General features: G+C 32.3%; 5 protein-coding genes across 5 annotated transcripts; 2 read left to right on the plus strand and 3 right to left on the minus strand.

The window, feature by feature from the left end:
* Positions 1-17: 17 nt before the first annotated feature.
* LOC124940081 (probable bifunctional TENA-E protein) lies at positions 18-1,003 on the minus strand. The gene is made up of 3 exons (XM_047480563.1): positions 811-1,003; positions 522-739; positions 18-458 (listed from the first exon to the last, which is right to left on the minus strand). The coding sequence occupies exons 1-3, from the start codon at positions 958-960 to the stop codon at positions 131-133; spliced, it is 696 nt and encodes a 231-aa protein (XP_047336519.1). The 5' UTR covers positions 961-1,003; the 3' UTR covers positions 18-130.
* A 1,272-nt stretch (positions 1,004-2,275) lies between these two features.
* Positions 2,276-4,319, plus strand: LOC124938401 (ubiquitin-conjugating enzyme E2 32-like). Its single transcript, XM_047478836.1, has 5 exons — positions 2,276-2,504; positions 2,802-2,933; positions 3,019-3,103; positions 3,510-3,673; positions 3,762-4,319. The coding sequence occupies exons 1-5, from the start codon at positions 2,394-2,396 to the stop codon at positions 4,113-4,115; spliced, it is 846 nt and encodes a 281-aa protein (XP_047334792.1). The 5' UTR covers positions 2,276-2,393; the 3' UTR covers positions 4,116-4,319.
* A 68-nt stretch (positions 4,320-4,387) lies between these two features.
* On the minus strand, positions 4,388-5,468 carry LOC124938402 (universal stress protein PHOS32-like). Its single transcript, XM_047478837.1, has 4 exons — positions 5,172-5,468; positions 4,964-5,073; positions 4,753-4,871; positions 4,388-4,663 (listed from the first exon to the last, which is right to left on the minus strand). The coding sequence occupies exons 1-4, from the start codon at positions 5,344-5,346 to the stop codon at positions 4,579-4,581; spliced, it is 489 nt and encodes a 162-aa protein (XP_047334793.1). The 5' UTR covers positions 5,347-5,468; the 3' UTR covers positions 4,388-4,578.
* Positions 5,469-5,583: 115 nt separating this feature from the next.
* Positions 5,584-6,862, minus strand: LOC124938400 (UPF0481 protein At3g47200-like). Its single transcript, XM_047478835.1, has one exon. It carries the CDS (start codon positions 6,847-6,849, stop codon positions 5,641-5,643), a length of 1,209 nt encoding a protein of 402 aa, XP_047334791.1. The 5' UTR covers positions 6,850-6,862; the 3' UTR covers positions 5,584-5,640.
* A 2,622-nt stretch (positions 6,863-9,484) lies between these two features.
* LOC124939748 (aldehyde dehydrogenase 22A1) lies at positions 9,485-16,159 on the plus strand. Its single transcript, XM_047480188.1, has 14 exons — positions 9,485-9,789; positions 9,867-9,910; positions 10,121-10,213; positions 10,640-10,767; positions 11,129-11,251; positions 11,604-11,757; positions 12,549-12,652; positions 12,721-12,799; positions 13,519-13,614; positions 13,687-13,824; positions 14,098-14,313; positions 14,470-14,661; positions 14,770-14,913; positions 15,796-16,159. Exons 1-14 carry the CDS (start codon positions 9,678-9,680, stop codon positions 15,946-15,948), a joined length of 1,776 nt encoding a protein of 591 aa, XP_047336144.1. The 5' UTR covers positions 9,485-9,677; the 3' UTR covers positions 15,949-16,159.
* Positions 16,160-16,666: the final 507 nt, after the last annotated feature.

A 16,666-nucleotide genomic window follows, 5' to 3' on the forward strand; every position in this document is an offset into this window, starting at 1 on the left:
ACAACATTATCCAGATGATAAATTCAATTCATATAGTATTATGTACCATAAAAGAAAACAAGGATTCATAAGCATATAAGAGTTTGGACATTCTCAAAACAACATAAAACATTTGATTTGATTCTCTTCATCAAGCTAATGATGTTGGTTCCCCCTGGCTCATGTTCCAGAATTGAACTTCATGTTCAAGAACTTCAAGTAAAGTCATTTCAGCCTCCAACACGACATTCGCAGACGCCTTCTCCAGAAGACGATTCGCAATCTCTCGCAGCCGCCTGCAATATTCTCCAAAACCGGCATTCCCCCACCTTCCACAAGCTTCCTTCAGCTCTTCCGGTGTTCTAGAACCTTCTTCCAAGCAATACCCGAAACTTTCTTGATAAACTGTCTCAATTACCCAAAATACTGTCATTGCTACAGCAAAATCAACTTCTGGTCCAATCATCCTCTCCAAAAAACTGCAAAATAATGATTCATTCTCCAAACTAGAACGTACCCAATTCAAATTCAAATTCACTTACTTGCAATAACGAACATTTGCTTGGTAAGAAACGACTTCATTAAGGGATACATTCCATTTTAAAGCTTCATTCTTGAACCAGGAAATCTCATCATTAAGTGAAGCCAAACCACCTAAAATAACCTCCATATCATCATCATCAGAAGATTCTTTACATGCCTTTACCAACAAATTCGCCACAAAAGGAACAAATGATCTCACGAACACATAATCCTGACCCTGTTTTTTGTTTTTCAAGATTAAAACAAGAAACTGAAATGGTAGTCGGCTGATTACAGTTTACTACTTACCAGCCATCGCTTGAAGGCAGAGAGGTCAACGGAGCCGTCTCTGATACTTTGGATAAAAGGGTGTCGAGTTGCGGCGGCGTAAACAGCGGCGTGCTTCTTCTTCATCATCCATGTCTCTACTATTCCAATCTTCTTCTGCTCTTCCTCCATTTTTATCTTCAACTGTTAAAAGCCGATCGAGGAAGACGATGAAATAAAGACAGATATTACGGCTATGGTTTACTAATTTACAATTAATTATTAAAATATTTCTTTCTTTATTTCTTTTTAAGACTTTTTCTTAATTAATCATTAATCTATTTATTTAGATAAGTCTAGTTAGATTTGGATTAATTTTAAGTAACACAAATTTAAATAAGTTAATTGAATGTTTTATATTAAGTTTTTACCTAAAGTTACTTATAGATATAATAATAAATGTTTTGATAGATATACATTAATTAAATTATATTTATGTAGATTATTAAATAATAAGAAATCACGTGAAACAAAGTTTATAATTAGTTGATAATATGTTTTTATTTATTTAAAATTTAGTAAATTAATAAGAGTCACTTGTATTTTAATTTAAAGAATTTTAGTGAAAATTGAATATAAAAGGATGGATCAAATGTAAAATCACTAAAATGATTAAATATTAACTTATTATAAATTTTAAAATATTTGAAATTAAAATTATTAAAATATTAATTATTATAAATTTAAAATAAATACATCGAAATTAAGTAGTTAATAATATATATATATATATATATATATATATATTTTATTTTTCCTTAAACCAATATATTTCTTACATATATTCATATAACTAAGAAAATTTTCTTACTACACATACAAAATATAAAAAAATAATAATTTTAAATATATATATATATATTAATTAATTAAAAAATTAAACTTATATGGTTAAAAATGTTCGAAACATACCCTAACATTTTTTATTTGATTTTTAACCGTTTATGAACGGGTCAACTAACAATCCGACTCAAGTATCTATATCGCCTCATCCTTGTTCAGTTTCAGAAAAAATCGGCTCTAACCGGACCATTCAAATAAAATACCATAGGACAATTTGAAAGGTAATTTAGTTGATTTAGCAAATGTGTAGATTATATAAAAATTAATTAATATACATTAAAAGAAATATATTTAAGAAAAGGATATGGTTGAAAATTAAAATTCTAATGGTTATAAAAGTAATACTTTTTTTTCATTTAAGCTATGTCATTCAATTTTTTAAGTTTGAATACATTTCTTATTCTATTTTATTAATTTTCTCTTGCAAGATCTAATAATAATAATAAAATAATAAAAAGTACGGTGAAAATACATTGAATTATTAATAGCCAATGAAAATTACACACGTAACCGGTTTAAGAGCAAAATGACGTGTATAAACATGAATACGGGTGATAATACAAATATCTTAATATCTCTCTCTATATATCTATCGCGCTGTAATTTGGTCCGTTCGTCATTTATGTATAAGTCCCAATCTAGACGATTCGGTGTATAAACGCGTTTGATCGATCTTTCAATCCAAAGGAAGAAGACGAAGAATCAATTGCAGGTAGATAGAGATGGCGGAAGACAAGTATAATATGAAGAATCCGGCGGTGAAGAGGATCCTCCAGGAGGTGAAGGAAATGCAATCTAATCCTTCCGATGATTTCATGAGCCTGCCTCTTGAGGTTCGATCTCTACCTTTCCGATCATTTATTTTGTTCGATTATAGGTTTCGATTGAAGATCTGAGGCTATCTTCCTTTGATTCGCTCTATTTTTATCTCATTTCGTTGTTTTCTCGATTACTGCTAGTAGATTGAATGTTTTGTGTTGCTCTATTCAGATTAGATCTATCACCGCCAAATTATGCGGTTTATGAAGTTAATGCTTGTGATGATTCGTTGCTTTCTTTCTGTATATGATTTAATCGTTCGATTATGATTAGTTTCCCTTTAGATCTGATTGATAGTTCAATTCCTTTAGGAGAACATATTTGAGTGGCAATTTGCGATTAGTGGACCTCGTGATTCAGAGTTTGAAGGAGGAATCTATCATGGACGGATTCAGTTGCCTGCTGAATATCCTTTCAAGCCTCCATCATTTATGTTGCTGACGGTAATGTTTCAAAACCCTAAGTTTTTCAGAGTATATACTCTTGTATTTCTTTGTTGATATTGATGAATTGATTTCCTTGTGACAGCCCAATGGTCGTTTTGAAACACAGACTAAGATATGTTTAAGCATCTCAAATCATCATCCTGAACACTGGCAGCCATCATGGAGTGGTAAGCATCTCAAATCATCATCTTTAATTTGATAAGTATTATAGTAAGAGCATGCGCAATACTGCTTTTAACCATTGTAAATTATGTCACTATCCTTAACTAGTTTCTCGACATTAGTTCCACATTTTATCAAATTCGGTATCAACTACTTCATAACTCAACATTCTGCTCTTAATTACCAGTTTTATCGACTTGTGATCTGATTTTTCATGATTGAAGTTCATTTGATAATTGTTATTTAAAATCACTTCAAGATTTAACTCAAAAGAAGGTAAAAAATCTGGCTTAATTTGGTAACTTGTGAGTTTAGCTCTGCTTTATCGGACCTAAGATAGCTTTAACCATGATATAAAATTCAGTATCTTCTGCAATTAGTTTTCACATTTCATGATTTTTATATTGGCAGTTAGGACGGCTTTGGTAGCTTTGATTGCATTCATGCCCACTAGCCCAAACGGTGCTCTGGGTTCATTAGACTACAAGAAAGAAGAAAGGCTAAAACTGACAATAAAATCACGGGATGCTGCCCCAAGGTTCGGTACAGGCGAAAGACAAACCCTAATGGACGAGGTTTGATTTTCAACCATGAATCCGTCCTGCCTTGAACCCATTGTTCTGCATAATATTAATTTCCTTGTTTTCTGTTTTGTGTTTTCAGATTCATGAATATATGTTAAGTAAGGCACCCCCAATCCCTGAAGCCAGTAGTATTCAGTCTGAGGAACAGAACAAAGAAAATGAAAATGCTGGTGATGAAGAAATCGTACCAGCTCCAGTTCTAGATCCAGCAGCCATAGGTGAAGTTGCGGAACCTGTTGAACTGAATCAACAGGTGCGTCCTCTAACCAGAGAGAGACCACCACCACCAATGACGAGGACTCAGAAGGCTCCTGCTGATGATCGTTTGTTCACATGGGCTGCTGTTGGATTGACCATTGCCATTGTTGTTCTTCTTTTGAAGAAGTTCATGAAAGCCAATGGTCATGGTGCTGTTTTCATGGATGAGTCTTAACTAGTGTTCTTATTAGAAGAACCAATTTGCAATCTTTATAGATTCTCTCAAGAAGAAGATATTATTACTATTTTGTACTGTTGTTTGTGCATATTTTATAATAACCCCCAAATCCTCCCGATCAATAATATGTGTATATTCTTATGTGTACTAGTACTTGGATGATAATCAACTCCTATTTTGGAATTCCTAATATTTTAATTTTCAATTCCTTATTTCATCTCCTCTTTATTTGAATTTCTTTAATTAGTGTTGAACATGAAGATTGAACATTGACATGGGAATGCAGGATGATTATTAATTATTCAACAATACAACATGGGGAGATACACACACAAACATAGACATGAAAAATACATTTAGAAACTTTTTGCGATACCAGACCACTCCAGCCTAGTCGCAAGAAAGCGTGTATTATTAGCCGTTAGCCGTGCATCGGTGCTCAAGCGCGGGAATGCGAGAGTTATTCATCGGAGTGGTGCTTGACAACGGTTACTGGACATTTAGCATTGTTCACCACATAGTTACTCACACTTCCCATGATAACCCTACATTTCAAAATTAAGAAACAAACAAACTGTTATTATTCTCGAGCTTTTATGATAATCGAATTCGTAACATTTTCGAGAAAGAATACCTCTTAAGCTTGCCGAGGCCACGGTTACCAATAACAATGCAGCTCAAAGGGATATTATCAATAGCTTCACATAACTTCTCCCTCGGATCTCCCCAAAAGATCTTCATAATCACAAAAGCCTACCAAATCAAGCAAAACTATTACATTCATATTCAAATCACTTACCAATTCAAGAAAAAGAAACAGTATTGAAACAAGTAAGGAAAAGAACCTCTTTCTGTGCAGCAGCAGTATTAACAATCTCTAAAGTCTCTGGATCAGGCGTCACCTTATATTTCTTCATAATTGCCGGATCAGAAAGCTCCGCAAGAGGTATCAAAGCTTACAAATCAAAACAATTAGAACATACATGATTATCATCATCATCATCATCATCGCATAACATCATAATTAGGTTAAGAATAATGAAAATTCAGTACGAGATCCAGTAGTCTCCCATAGCTGCATCTCGCCTTCCTCATAATATCCTTCCGGTTGAATGTTGATCAAGATCAGATTATCTCCTTTACGGATTATGTTATCCACCGTCCATTTCAACGCTTCCTTACTGCATTTCGAGAAATCAACCGCCACGCCTATTCTCCTATCTTCCATCTCTCTTTCTCTCTCTCTCTCTTGAATTCAATTCAATTCTAAAACAATTTCTCAATCTTCCTGCAAATCAATCTTCAAAGTGCGATGCCAGTTGGTCCATCCAGAATCGGTCGCCGTTCTGAAAAAGTCGCCGATAACTGATATATCTTTATCAGATCTTGATACGGATCATATCGACCGTTAGATCAATTTCCAATATTAGTTTATACCATCCAAAATTATTAATTATCTCCCACTTGCAAACTTTATTTATTTATGTCCACATAAAATAAATTGATTACAAATATATATTTTCTAAAAACACATGAATCTATTTATTTTAATAGTTTGTAAATGCTCTTTGATTTTCTCGCGTAATCCTCCATAATAAAAATCCATATCCATAGTAGTTTCTTCTTCTTCGACGATAATCTTCTTTAGCATATCGAGAATTTGCTCTTGTCGTTCTAAACCATTGACGAGTATTCGTGACTTGTATAACAATCTAATATCGTCTTCAGATTGAATAAGACTTCTTAATAGTAACACGTAAGATGTCACGGGCTTGGCTTTATCACCGTGACAATGCTCAAACGCGATAAAGTTTCTAAAAAGGAGTTCGGTGTGGTCGAGGATCTTTAAAGGTGGGATTTTTATGACGCCCTTTTTGAAGTTGATATCGAGTAAGGTTTCGGATTCGGCTTGTTTAAAACGGATCCATTTTTTGTGAAGAGTTGATGCGGTTGGTAAGATGGTTTGTCGACCGGTGGATGATGATAAGAATTTAGGAGTTGTTGGTAGGTAATAATTGTGTACCAAATCTAGCAAATGCTTGAAATCTTCACCATGTTGTGAGGAAATATTTTTGACTTCCCTTTGTATTATTCTCTTGAAGAAGGCAATGGATAGTGTGACGATGGAAGGATGAGAATGATCTTTTATGTTTGGGATTTGAACGATTTTGAATAGGCGATGGAGAACGAAGAAAGGAACTTGGTTTTCTAACAAGAGAACATCGCTCCTCAAACGTAAGAACATCTCCATGGAGGTGAAAAAAGGGTCGTCTCCGCGTCTTAATTCTTTAGCTGAATATTTGAGTAAGAGTTCGATTATAAAACATCCGTCAACTAGCAACATTTCGACAAATGCGTGGCTATTTAGCTTTACGTTGTTTCCTTCGTAGAACTTTCTCGCTTCATGTTCGGATTCTTTGATCATATTCACGCAAATTTTCAAACGTGCATCCATTGATGTTGGCTTTCTAGTACTTCTACTTAAAAGTGCGTGAAGATATAGCCATTTGCGATCTTCGGTTGATCGTAAATCCTCTCTCGAATGATGCAAAGGACCGATTGACACTAATTGCGGGTGATATTTATCTACGTTCCCTTTGAGTTGTTCTTCCGGGATTCTACAAATGCAACGCGAAAGGGGGACATTCTTAATCTTTTGTTTTATGGACGAAAGGAGATTTTCTTCGTCTCGGGTGATTTCGAGCAATGATTCGTCGTCTGATTCAAACATTTTGAAGGAGGGAATTAAATTTGTGCATGTCTATAAGTCGATGATACTTCTAGCAATTTATATGATTTTGGGGAAGTTTCATGTTCACTCTTGAAGGGAAAGGAAGCATCCAATGTGACTTTTGTGATAGAAGAATAATTTATCAATAAACTTGAACAAAAAGCAAAGCTTAAGATCTTATGTTAAAGCTTAGTCCATTGCTTCTTATAAAATTTAAGAATTTTGGAACTTTCTCTGAAAACATTGGAAAAAATTGCTAGACTCTAAATTTGAAAGAAAATAAAAATTATTTATTTTAAACTTGTTTATCTTTTAAGAATGATAGTTTAAAAAAAGATAAAAACATGTATTTGATACATTTAATTGCATAGTTTGCAATCAATCCATCAGAAAAATAGTTCAGATCAACTTTGTGACATAATCAAGACTACATATTAAGTGTGAATAATAAAAATAGAACTCAAAATCAATCTCCAAAATCTAATCTTATGAAAAAAAAATCCTTATTTCTCTTTTACCAAAAGATAGCTGTGATTTGGTAAATAAATACAAAAACATTATAAGAAAAAATAGATATAAGATTTCTGGTTATTGCTGTTTTGGCTTTTAAACAGTTTGTTTCGGTTTACTGTACTTGATGATTTGTTGTATGGTTCTCTTTTAGGTTTCGTGTCTGTCGGAATAAGTTTAACTCATTATCAATGATTGGTTGAATGATTAGGTCTTTTTGGTGCTCTTTGAAATTGTACATGACGACAAAGAGTTCTTTGATTGACGCTTTAACACTTAATTCTTATTTCTTTGGCTTTGTGAGACAGCGTTGATTTGGTCTCACTCTTGTCGATTTGTTTTGAGATATCATTATTTTGGTGGACATCATCATGGTTGGGCACTTGGTTGTGAAACTTGATTATAATTTGTTTGTTGGTTGATGTTATTCTTTATTTTATTTATGAAATGAATTTTGTTAAATAAAAACAGATATAAAGTTTAGAGCATCTCAAAAACAATAAAATTTGAACATCTCAAAATTAGTTTTAAAACTTTATAAGAATTTCCAGCAAGTCTAAAATCTCTATAAATAATTATAAAACTTTCAAATTTCAGCAAAAGTTTTAAAAAATATTGAATATATTAACTTTGATCACTCAATAATATTCAATTCCATAATATAAACATTATCACCGCCATGTGATATTTAGTTTTATTTATTATAATTTATAACTACTTTTTAAACTAAAATTTGACCGCGTTTCACAATAATTTTTTTTTATATAACTCCATAAAAATAGGATTAAGTAAATGATTTTTTACAAAGAAAAAGCATACATGTTTCTTTGAATCTAGGTATCCAATCTCCATAAAATCTAGGGCCTTGATAGAATTAAAAAAATATTTTTTCCTCTCTCTCATTCTTTATTATAATCAAAATACTAAAAATACATCTTATTTTAAATTATTATTTTTTATTTATATTTTAATACATTTAAAGTTTTTTTACTCAAAAATATTTTTACCTCCTTAAAATTATTACAAATCATTATTTTTTAAATAATTCAAATATTTTAAAAAACCCTTAATGAAACAAGCCCATATAACTTATATTTCAGTATAAATTGTGTTTTTGTTTCTACTTAAGTATTATTTTTGTTTTTAGTTTTAATAATTACTATTATTCCACTTACTTTTAGAAATGTTTGACTTATTATTTTAACTACATATTATTTACTTGGTGAATGTAAAGTGTTAAATAAACAAATATATTTGATGTTCTCAAGTTCCTTATTAGGGTGTTTTAAAAAAGAGTCTTTCCAATATAAATTTTACTTAGGTAAAATAAAATTAATGAAACTCAAAACTTTTAATTTGTAAGTTTAATTTGAATTTGGTACGAGTGCATTATAATTTTTCGTATATAACAATAAAACAATACAAAAACACAAGTGTTCAGCTTGTTACCAAACACACTCAAAACACAATGAGATTAATAATTTGAGAACACTAATAAAAAAAAAGTAAACAAAAAATGTTTACAAACGAATAAATATAACATAAAATCTAGTTTTAACGAAGATCATAAAAAGATCTATGAGTTCATCGATCGTCTCCACCAATTTTTTAGAGCTCGTATCGTCATAATAATAACGTTGTTGAGTAGACGCATTGATCAACTGCGGTCACTAAACACTATATTATTCTTTTTAAGTCAAATAGTTTATTAAAAAATAATAAAAATATGGATTCATCGACTCAATTCAACCGAGCTCGCAATTTTTATCAAAAATATCTCAACAAGCGACCAAATATACAATCAACTAGTAAAAAGTTTCACATATATCAAGTATTTCAAACTTATTACATTTTATTCCTTAAAATAAAATACAAACTTAAAATCAATTTAAGTTATGAATTGTAGAGATAATATTAACTTTGTAAATTAAATAATAAAAATTAAGTCACAAAATAATTTGATGTATAAATAATAAATAATGAGTCAAATCAAAAGTGAGTGAAGATTGAAATAACATCAATTATGATAGAAAACAACGTTGAGTTGGTAAGTTAAATAATTAAATGTTTATAAAAAAAAACAAATAAAAAAATGTGAATTAAATAATCGAAACAGTGGAAATTGAGAGTGAAGGCGGTGAGAGAAGCATTTCTCGGTCTCATCATCATGTGAAATGAAAACTGCTGTGAGCTAGTTGAAGAAGAAGAAGATGCGATGTCACTCCATAAACAACTTCTGTGAAGAAGAAGAAGATTCGCTTATCCGATCTTCCAGGTTTTGAGTTCTACGCTTTCTATCATCTTTCAATCTCCGAAATATGGAGATCTTATGGCCTTTGATCGTTATCGGATTCGCTTATGCAATCTGTCGCTTCCTACTCATGCTTATACCTCCCAATGTACCTTCAATCGATGTCGATGCTTCTGACAGTAAGTTCTCTATCACTCTCATTCATCCACATGTTGCATTCGGTGACTTATACTGATGCGATTAACTACTATGACAGTGCTAGATGACGGTAGTCAGACGAAGGAGAACAGCTACATTTATGTGAGTTTCTTAAACGATTGTTGTTTTCACCACTTTATTTGCCTTTTCATCGCGTAAATGGATCTGATTAGTGGCGGATGCGGATTTCAGTTTCACTTAGTTCTGCATTCATGACTGCGAGTGGAATCTCCATTACATGATATTTGTAATTTCTCTGCTTTCCTCTTGCAACTTATCTTGTTTGATGCCTGGAGAAAACATGTTATGCAGATTCCTTCGAAAAGGCAGACGGACAAAGTTCAGTGTTATGAACCTGCAACAATGAAATATCTAGGCTATTTTTCAGCATTGAAGCCAGATGAGGTTAGTACAGTTTCTTATAAAAGCGTATATATATAGTTTAATGACTTACCAAACTAGTTTATGTTATCTCCTACTTACTGTGCTGATGGAAGGAAGTGAAGTGAAGCATTTAGTTGTTGAATCCTAGAACAGAAGTATACGTCTACATACTGTTTTGATTGTTAGATTATCTCTTTCTGTTGCATGTTTCCTTCAAATTCTTTTTACTAGGTTTTCATTCCGGTCACACTACTCAATCCTCTAATGTTAGGTTCTTGCTGCATAACACTGGATTCCGGTGTGTCATGCTGCTTCTTGTCATTAACTTAATGATGTATAGTGTCTATCTATCTGCTTATACAAACAAACCTGCATTGATGTATGTATTCAGCGAGTTTTCTATATGTGCATATATACAATAATGAACTCTGGCTAAATGCTTTCCAGGTGAAGGAACGTGTAGCCCAAGCTAGGAAGGCACAAAAGACGTGGGCAAAAAGTAGCTTCAAGCAGAGACGTCAGTTTTTGCGGATTCTCCTGAAATACATTATCGAGCATCAGAAACTTATATGCGAGTAAGGAAATAATGATAACAAAAGTGGATGTTTGATTATACATTTTTATTGAATATGTTTCTTTTGGCCTTAGGAAATGGTATCCCAGGTAATACCTGGAAACTAAATCAACCTCATTTGTATGTGTCTTAGAAACTATTCAACACATATTAAAGAGAAAGTGCAGTATGAATTATTTAGGAAAATATGCAGTCAGTTGCTTTCTTTGTCATTTATCCTTTTTGTTCTAAATATTTTCTTCAGCTTCCGTGTCTTTTCTTCTAGTACCACTTTCATTTCTATGTTATAAACAAATTTTTTAATGCTTCTAGTTATAACCCTAGAGACTACTTCATGTTCTAATTCATGTTGCTTGAATCAGAATCTCATCACGTGATACTGGAAAAACAATGGTAGATGCCTCTTTGGGGGAGATAATGACCACATGCGAGAAAATCACTTGGCTTCTATCCGAGGGGGAAAGATGGCTAAAGCCTGAATACCGGTATATTTAGCAATACTCAATTCCTTTTCTTCTTAATAGTTGATTTTCTCACCAACTAAAATTTACAGCATGGTCTATAATCTGGGTTTTATCTTATGTTTTCTTCTTTGCAATGAACTAGTATCTTGTCAATGATGGTATGTGTCCACTGTGTCTAAGTAGCATGTGTCATTGAAGGTTTTTTCCATTTTTCCTTGTCAACAGGAATGTTCATTTTCTTATTTTGTATTCCAAGACCTCAGCCAAAATTATGCACAAGCTATCATTTAGTTTTCCTGGATGACTTCCAGAAGAAAATATATTTTTCATTATCCCTTGTGAAATTGATTCACTTTGATATGATGCATATCAGGTCATGTGGTAGATCAATGCCTCACAAGAAGGCAAAAGTGGAATTTTACCCACTTGGTGTAATTGGTGCTATTGTCTCATGGAATTACCCCTTCCACAACATACTAAATCCAATGCTAGCAGCAGTCTTTTCAGGAAATGGTATTGTCGTAAAGGTGTGTTTGAACAAATAAATCAAAATAAAGAGCCTACTTTTGAGTTTCAACTGCGTCTATACAAATTTTCTCTCTGCAGAAAGTGAACATGCATTATTATAATATAGCCTGGATGCATTTGATATATAAATGCCACCTCTGAATTAAAAGAGATTTTTCGGTCTCTTTAATCAAGATCCAAGAAGAGGAGATATAACTTTTCCTAGTTGAGTTGCAGCTGACTGGATTAAAAATGTCTATATTGTTTTTCTAATGTCAAGCTTAACTAATTCATAAGCTTATCCACCTACTGGATAATGCTCTTATGCTTCTACTGCTTATAACAGCATGGGGTGGGGGATCCAGATTGATAGTCTTCAGTGGTCAAGATAAAATATATCGATTTAGGGCTATTTGGAAAGTTGTATAATAAAACATGAAGATTTTTATTAAATTGTGGGGGTTGAAAGGTTTGGAAATGAGTGTGCTACAAACCACGTTATTATGCTATATATGCATACCATGAATGTATCTTGCACTTGGTAGCTTCCTTTGTTCATTTATCCAATCTACTTTCCTTTAAGTGCCATTCATTGTTACTAAAATACTTGGTAATTTTTAACATTCATCAGCTTTTGGTGTTATACTGAGATACTAATAACACTAATCTTTCCATTTTCTAGGTCCATCTTTTCCACTCATTCTTATGTCTTTATTGTATTGTTTAAGCTAATGTCTGTATTTACAGATCATAAAAAAAGGTTATCTTTGAAATAGGCCAATAAACAATGTGAAGCATCTGTTGTTTGTAGATTTCAGAACATGCTAGTTGGTCTGGATGCTTCTATATTAGAATCATTCAAGCAGCCCTTGAAGCTGTTGGAGCTCCAGACAATTTGGTTGATGTGATTACAGGGTATGCTAATAAAACTTTCCTGTCTCTTTAGTTGATTCTGGTTATTAAACTCTATCAGGTGTTTGCAGATTTGCCGAAACAGGAGAAGCACTTATATCTTCAGTTGACAAGATTATATTTGTTGGTTCCCCTGGCGTTGGTAGATTGGTACTTCCTCTTTTCTATTTTGTCTTGATTTTCAATATCCAATTTTAGTTATCATAATTATAACCTTCATTTTCTGTACTCTATTGCTCTATATTGTTGTAATTTTAGGTTGGCTTTCAAATATTTAATCTTTTGAGGAAAAATATATGCAAATAGTATGATGTAAGAAATAACCAAACTGTCATAAGTTAAGAACTGTAAAGTCAACATAAGACAAATTATTGCCTTGTTTAATCTATGGTTATTTGAATAACCTTGTTTGGCATAGGTTATATGGGTAAAAAGACATTAGGGGTATTAATATATAATGAAAAAGTAATTTAAATTTTTCAGAGGGTATTTTGGTTAATGTTTGAATTATTTGAGTGATGAGTAGATTGTTGACTGGATAGTCCCAAATATCCCACATCAAACAAGGCCTAAGTATTAATATTCTTCTTCTCGTTAGATATTACCCTGGACTTCAATATACCCATGAAGAAAGCAGTTATTATTTGTCAAGTCCCAATTTTTGAACTGATTGCCTCACAAACCATACAAAATATGTTGATATACCTTCTCAATCAACACTCTTTGTAATGATTTAATGAAATATACAGGACGTCTTCTGTCTTTGCATCGTATTTTGTTGCTTAGTTTATTATTATTTATCCTGATTATGCTGCATATCTATGAATCTTGTGCTTAGATTGTGTTAATCATATTTTCTGTTATTCCAGATCATGAAGAATGCTTCTGAGAATCTCACACCTGTAACACTTGAACTTGGAGGGAAGGATGCATTTGTGGTTTGTGACGATGTAGATGTGCCACATGTATGTATAATTTGTCCCCTTATTAGGATTCCAAGGACTACAGCAGAGTTACAAGTTCTTCTTGTTGATTAGGTTACCCAAATTGCTGTAAGGGCTGCGCTTCAATCAAGTGGACAGAATTGTGCTGGGGCTGAGAGATTTTATGTGCACCAAAACATTTATGCTGAATTTGTTGCTGAAGTGGTGAAAATAGTCACATCTGTCACTGCTGTAAGTGAACAAATCCACTTGCTTTGGTTAGATGAGGCATCTGCTCATGTCACATTTCTCCTTATCCCATCATCATTCAAATCATTAACCAAAATTCCAAATTAACCTTTATTTTTTATAACATTTTATATATTAATACAATGGATATTTTAGCCATTTAACTCAAACAACCCCAAACCAGATTTTTTTTTGTCAAGCAAGCTCTAAGTAATTGTTAGGTTGTTATCTGATTTTGGTCGCAATAATATCCTATGTGTACTTTATCTTGTGTAGGGCCCGCCTCTGGGTGGGAAGTATGACATGGGAGCCATATGCATGCAAGAACACTCAGAAAGACTTAGAAGCATTGTAAACGATGCATTGGAAAAAGGTGCTGAAATTGTTGGAAGGGGAAGTGTTGGAAACATAGCTGCTGGTGCTGTTGACCAGTACTTTCCCCCCACTGTAATTGTGAATGTGGACCACACTATGAAGCTGATGCAGGAAGAGGTATTATTAGTACTTCATCATTGAACTACTACTAAAACTATCTAGACTATTGTCATGCACGCATTTGCATTGTTATTCATCTTTTCTTCAATGTTTTTTTTCCTGGATCACTTCTTTTGGTTAGTTTCACTGACTAACTAGGAATACTCTTTGCAGGCTTTTGGTCCAATAATGCCAATAATGAAATTCAGCAGTGATGATGAGGCAGTTAAGCTTGCGAATGACTCGAAATATGGCCTTGGCTGTGCAGTGTTCTCTGGCAATCAAAAACGTGCTAAGCTGATAGCATCCAAGTTACATTGTGGAGTTGCTGCAATTAATGACTTTGCATCTAGTTATATGTGTCAGGTAACTAACTAACTAACTTCCCCATTTTGGTGCTCTATGCATTTTTCTAAGTTTGATTGCATTATTAATCTCATTTTGTTTCTTTCTATTTTGTGTTATTTTGTTTAGTCCTTACCATTTGGTGGAGTGAAAGACAGTGGATTTGGAAGATTTGCTGGTGTAGAAGGATTGCGTGCATGCTGCCTGGTGAAAGCAGTTGTTGAAGATAGATGGTGGCCATATGTAAAAACCAAGATACCCAAGCCCATCCAGGTTTAATCTCTTCTTAAAGACTTTTTTCTCCTCACACAATTCTGCAAAAATATAAAATAATAAATTTGAGAAGATCGTGAAGAAAATGAAACTGTTATTTCAGAATTACTGGATTGATTCTAGGAATAAAGACCATCTATGTGTACGTAGTTGTAAAACATGTACTATCAAAATTAGACCATTTTTTACACCCTTGTCATTATTTTCAGCCCTACATTTCAAACAAAAATGACTAAATTTCATCCCTAAATTTCAAATTGCAATGTGCATCAATTTTAACTCTAAGAGCTTGTTTAATGTTTTGGGTTATTTGGGTAAAACGAGCTCTAAATTCTAATTGAAATTTAGGTAAGAAAACCCAAATTCTAAAAAATAAACCTACATCAAACGAGCTCTAAATTCTACCTGAATATGCCCAAACTTCATCCATAAAATTTAAAGAAATGGTGCAAAAATGATCCAATTTTGATACCCAAACTTTTTATAAGGAATAAAAAGTATGAAATTTCTTAATCTTTGAATTCAATTTTCTTAGAAGATATGATGGAAGAAATACTCAAAATCGTTTTATATGGAATCATGTTGGATAAACCATCTTTATCTTGATCCTTACATGCCTCTTGAATCCTCTATATATTTTTTTTATTTCCCTCGATTATTCCTATCTTGTTAAGACCCTATGAATTGATGAAAATCCCATATTCATATTAGAACTACGATGATTCAATAAAAACCTTAAATTAAGTATAAGAATTCTCTGTGTAAGGATTATAGATGAATCCACTTGTATAAAAGCTGGTAGAAGGTTGCATCAATATTCTTTATTTATTTTTACAAAATCGACAAACTGATGGACATCTTTCAATAAAAATGTTTGTGCAGTATCCAGTTGCGGAGAATGGGTTTGAATTTCAAGAATCGCTTGTGGAAGTTCTGTATGGGTTAAACGTGTGGGATCGGTTGAGGGCATTGGTAAACGTGTTGAAGGTTTTAACCGAACACAACACTCCAGCTACCAATAAGAAGAGTAACTGACTGAACTACTACTACTACTAATACTGAAGTTGATCAGTTTGATTATTATGCATGCACATTGTTCAACCTCATTCAGATAGAGATCAAACTTCTTATCATTGCCAAAATTATGTCCTACTTTAAGGGCATGTGCCATATTGGTTATTTTTGGATTTTGTCAAAAAAAAAAAATTCCTATGGGTAAAAAAAAGTAGGTTATTTGGGTTTTTAATTTGTTAAATTACTATAATGTTTTTATTTTATTTTAATAGATAAAATGAATGATTTGATAGTTAAAATGAGATAAATGTGATATAGAGAATTTATAAACAAAATTGTGAAATTTTCAAAAAAAAAATCAAAAAAAATATATATATATATATATATATATATATATATATATATATATATATATATATCAATGGGTAACCCTAACTAGGAGATATTTTTATATATACCAAATTAAATTTGGTTATAATCGGTGATATTTGCAACAACAAAGGGTTATTAAAGTTTGTTGTCATATTGTGTTTATCCTATTTTATTAAAATGGTTAGATGTCTATCTTTTTTAATGTATTTAATTGTTGTTGGATAAAACCTTGCTTTGTATCAATTCTAGTAATATTTGGATTTTTGAAGATTATGAACTAGATTCATGGAGACGTCTGTTCAACTTGAACAACAAGTTACTACGCAATCTCTTCCAGAATTGTAAGTTTGTTTGTTTTTTTTGAAAA

The sequence above is a fragment of the Impatiens glandulifera genome, chromosome 5, assembly GCF_907164915.1.
Source record: "Impatiens glandulifera chromosome 5, dImpGla2.1, whole genome shotgun sequence".
In the NCBI taxonomy this organism is placed as follows: Eukaryota; Viridiplantae; Streptophyta; class Magnoliopsida; order Ericales; family Balsaminaceae; genus Impatiens; species Impatiens glandulifera.

Bases quoted from the DNA above. Each gene is read 5' to 3' on its own strand.
- LOC124940081 (XM_047480563.1), bottom strand. From the start codon at position 960: ATGGAGGAAGAGCAGAAGAAGATTGGAATAGTAGAGACATGGATGATG. The intron at 740-810 runs GTAAGTAGTAAA...AACAAAAAACAG, and splicing joins CTGCCTTCAAGCGATGGCTG to GGTCAGGATTATGTGTTCGT. The intron at 459-521 runs GTAAGTGAATTT...ATTATTTTGCAG, and splicing joins GCAAATGTTCGTTATTGCAA to TTTTTTGGAGAGGATGATTG.
- LOC124938401 (XM_047478836.1), top strand. From the start codon at position 2,394: ATGGCGGAAGACAAGTATAATATGAAGAATCCGGCGGTGAAGAGGATC. The intron at 2,505-2,801 runs GTTCGATCTCTA...CAATTCCTTTAG, and splicing joins TCATGAGCCTGCCTCTTGAG to GAGAACATATTTGAGTGGCA. The intron at 3,674-3,761 runs GTTTGATTTTCA...TTGTGTTTTCAG, and splicing joins GACAAACCCTAATGGACGAG to ATTCATGAATATATGTTAAG.
- LOC124938402 (XM_047478837.1), bottom strand. From the start codon at position 5,346: ATGGAAGATAGGAGAATAGGCGTGGCGGTTGATTTCTCGAAATGCAGT. The intron at 4,872-4,963 runs GTTCTTTTCCTT...TTGATTTGGTAG, and splicing joins CTGCTGCTGCACAGAAAGAG to GCTTTTGTGATTATGAAGAT. The intron at 4,664-4,752 runs GTATTCTTTCTC...TTTGAAATGTAG, and splicing joins GGCCTCGGCAAGCTTAAGAG to GGTTATCATGGGAAGTGTGA.
- LOC124938400 (XM_047478835.1), bottom strand. From the start codon at position 6,849: ATGTTTGAATCAGACGACGAATCATTGCTCGAAATCACCCGAGACGAA.
- LOC124939748 (XM_047480188.1), top strand. From the start codon at position 9,678: ATGGAGATCTTATGGCCTTTGATCGTTATCGGATTCGCTTATGCAATC. The intron at 9,790-9,866 runs GTAAGTTCTCTA...CTACTATGACAG, and splicing joins CGATGTCGATGCTTCTGACA to TGCTAGATGACGGTAGTCAG. The intron at 11,252-11,603 runs GTATATTTAGCA...GATGCATATCAG, and splicing joins TGGCTAAAGCCTGAATACCG to GTCATGTGGTAGATCAATGC.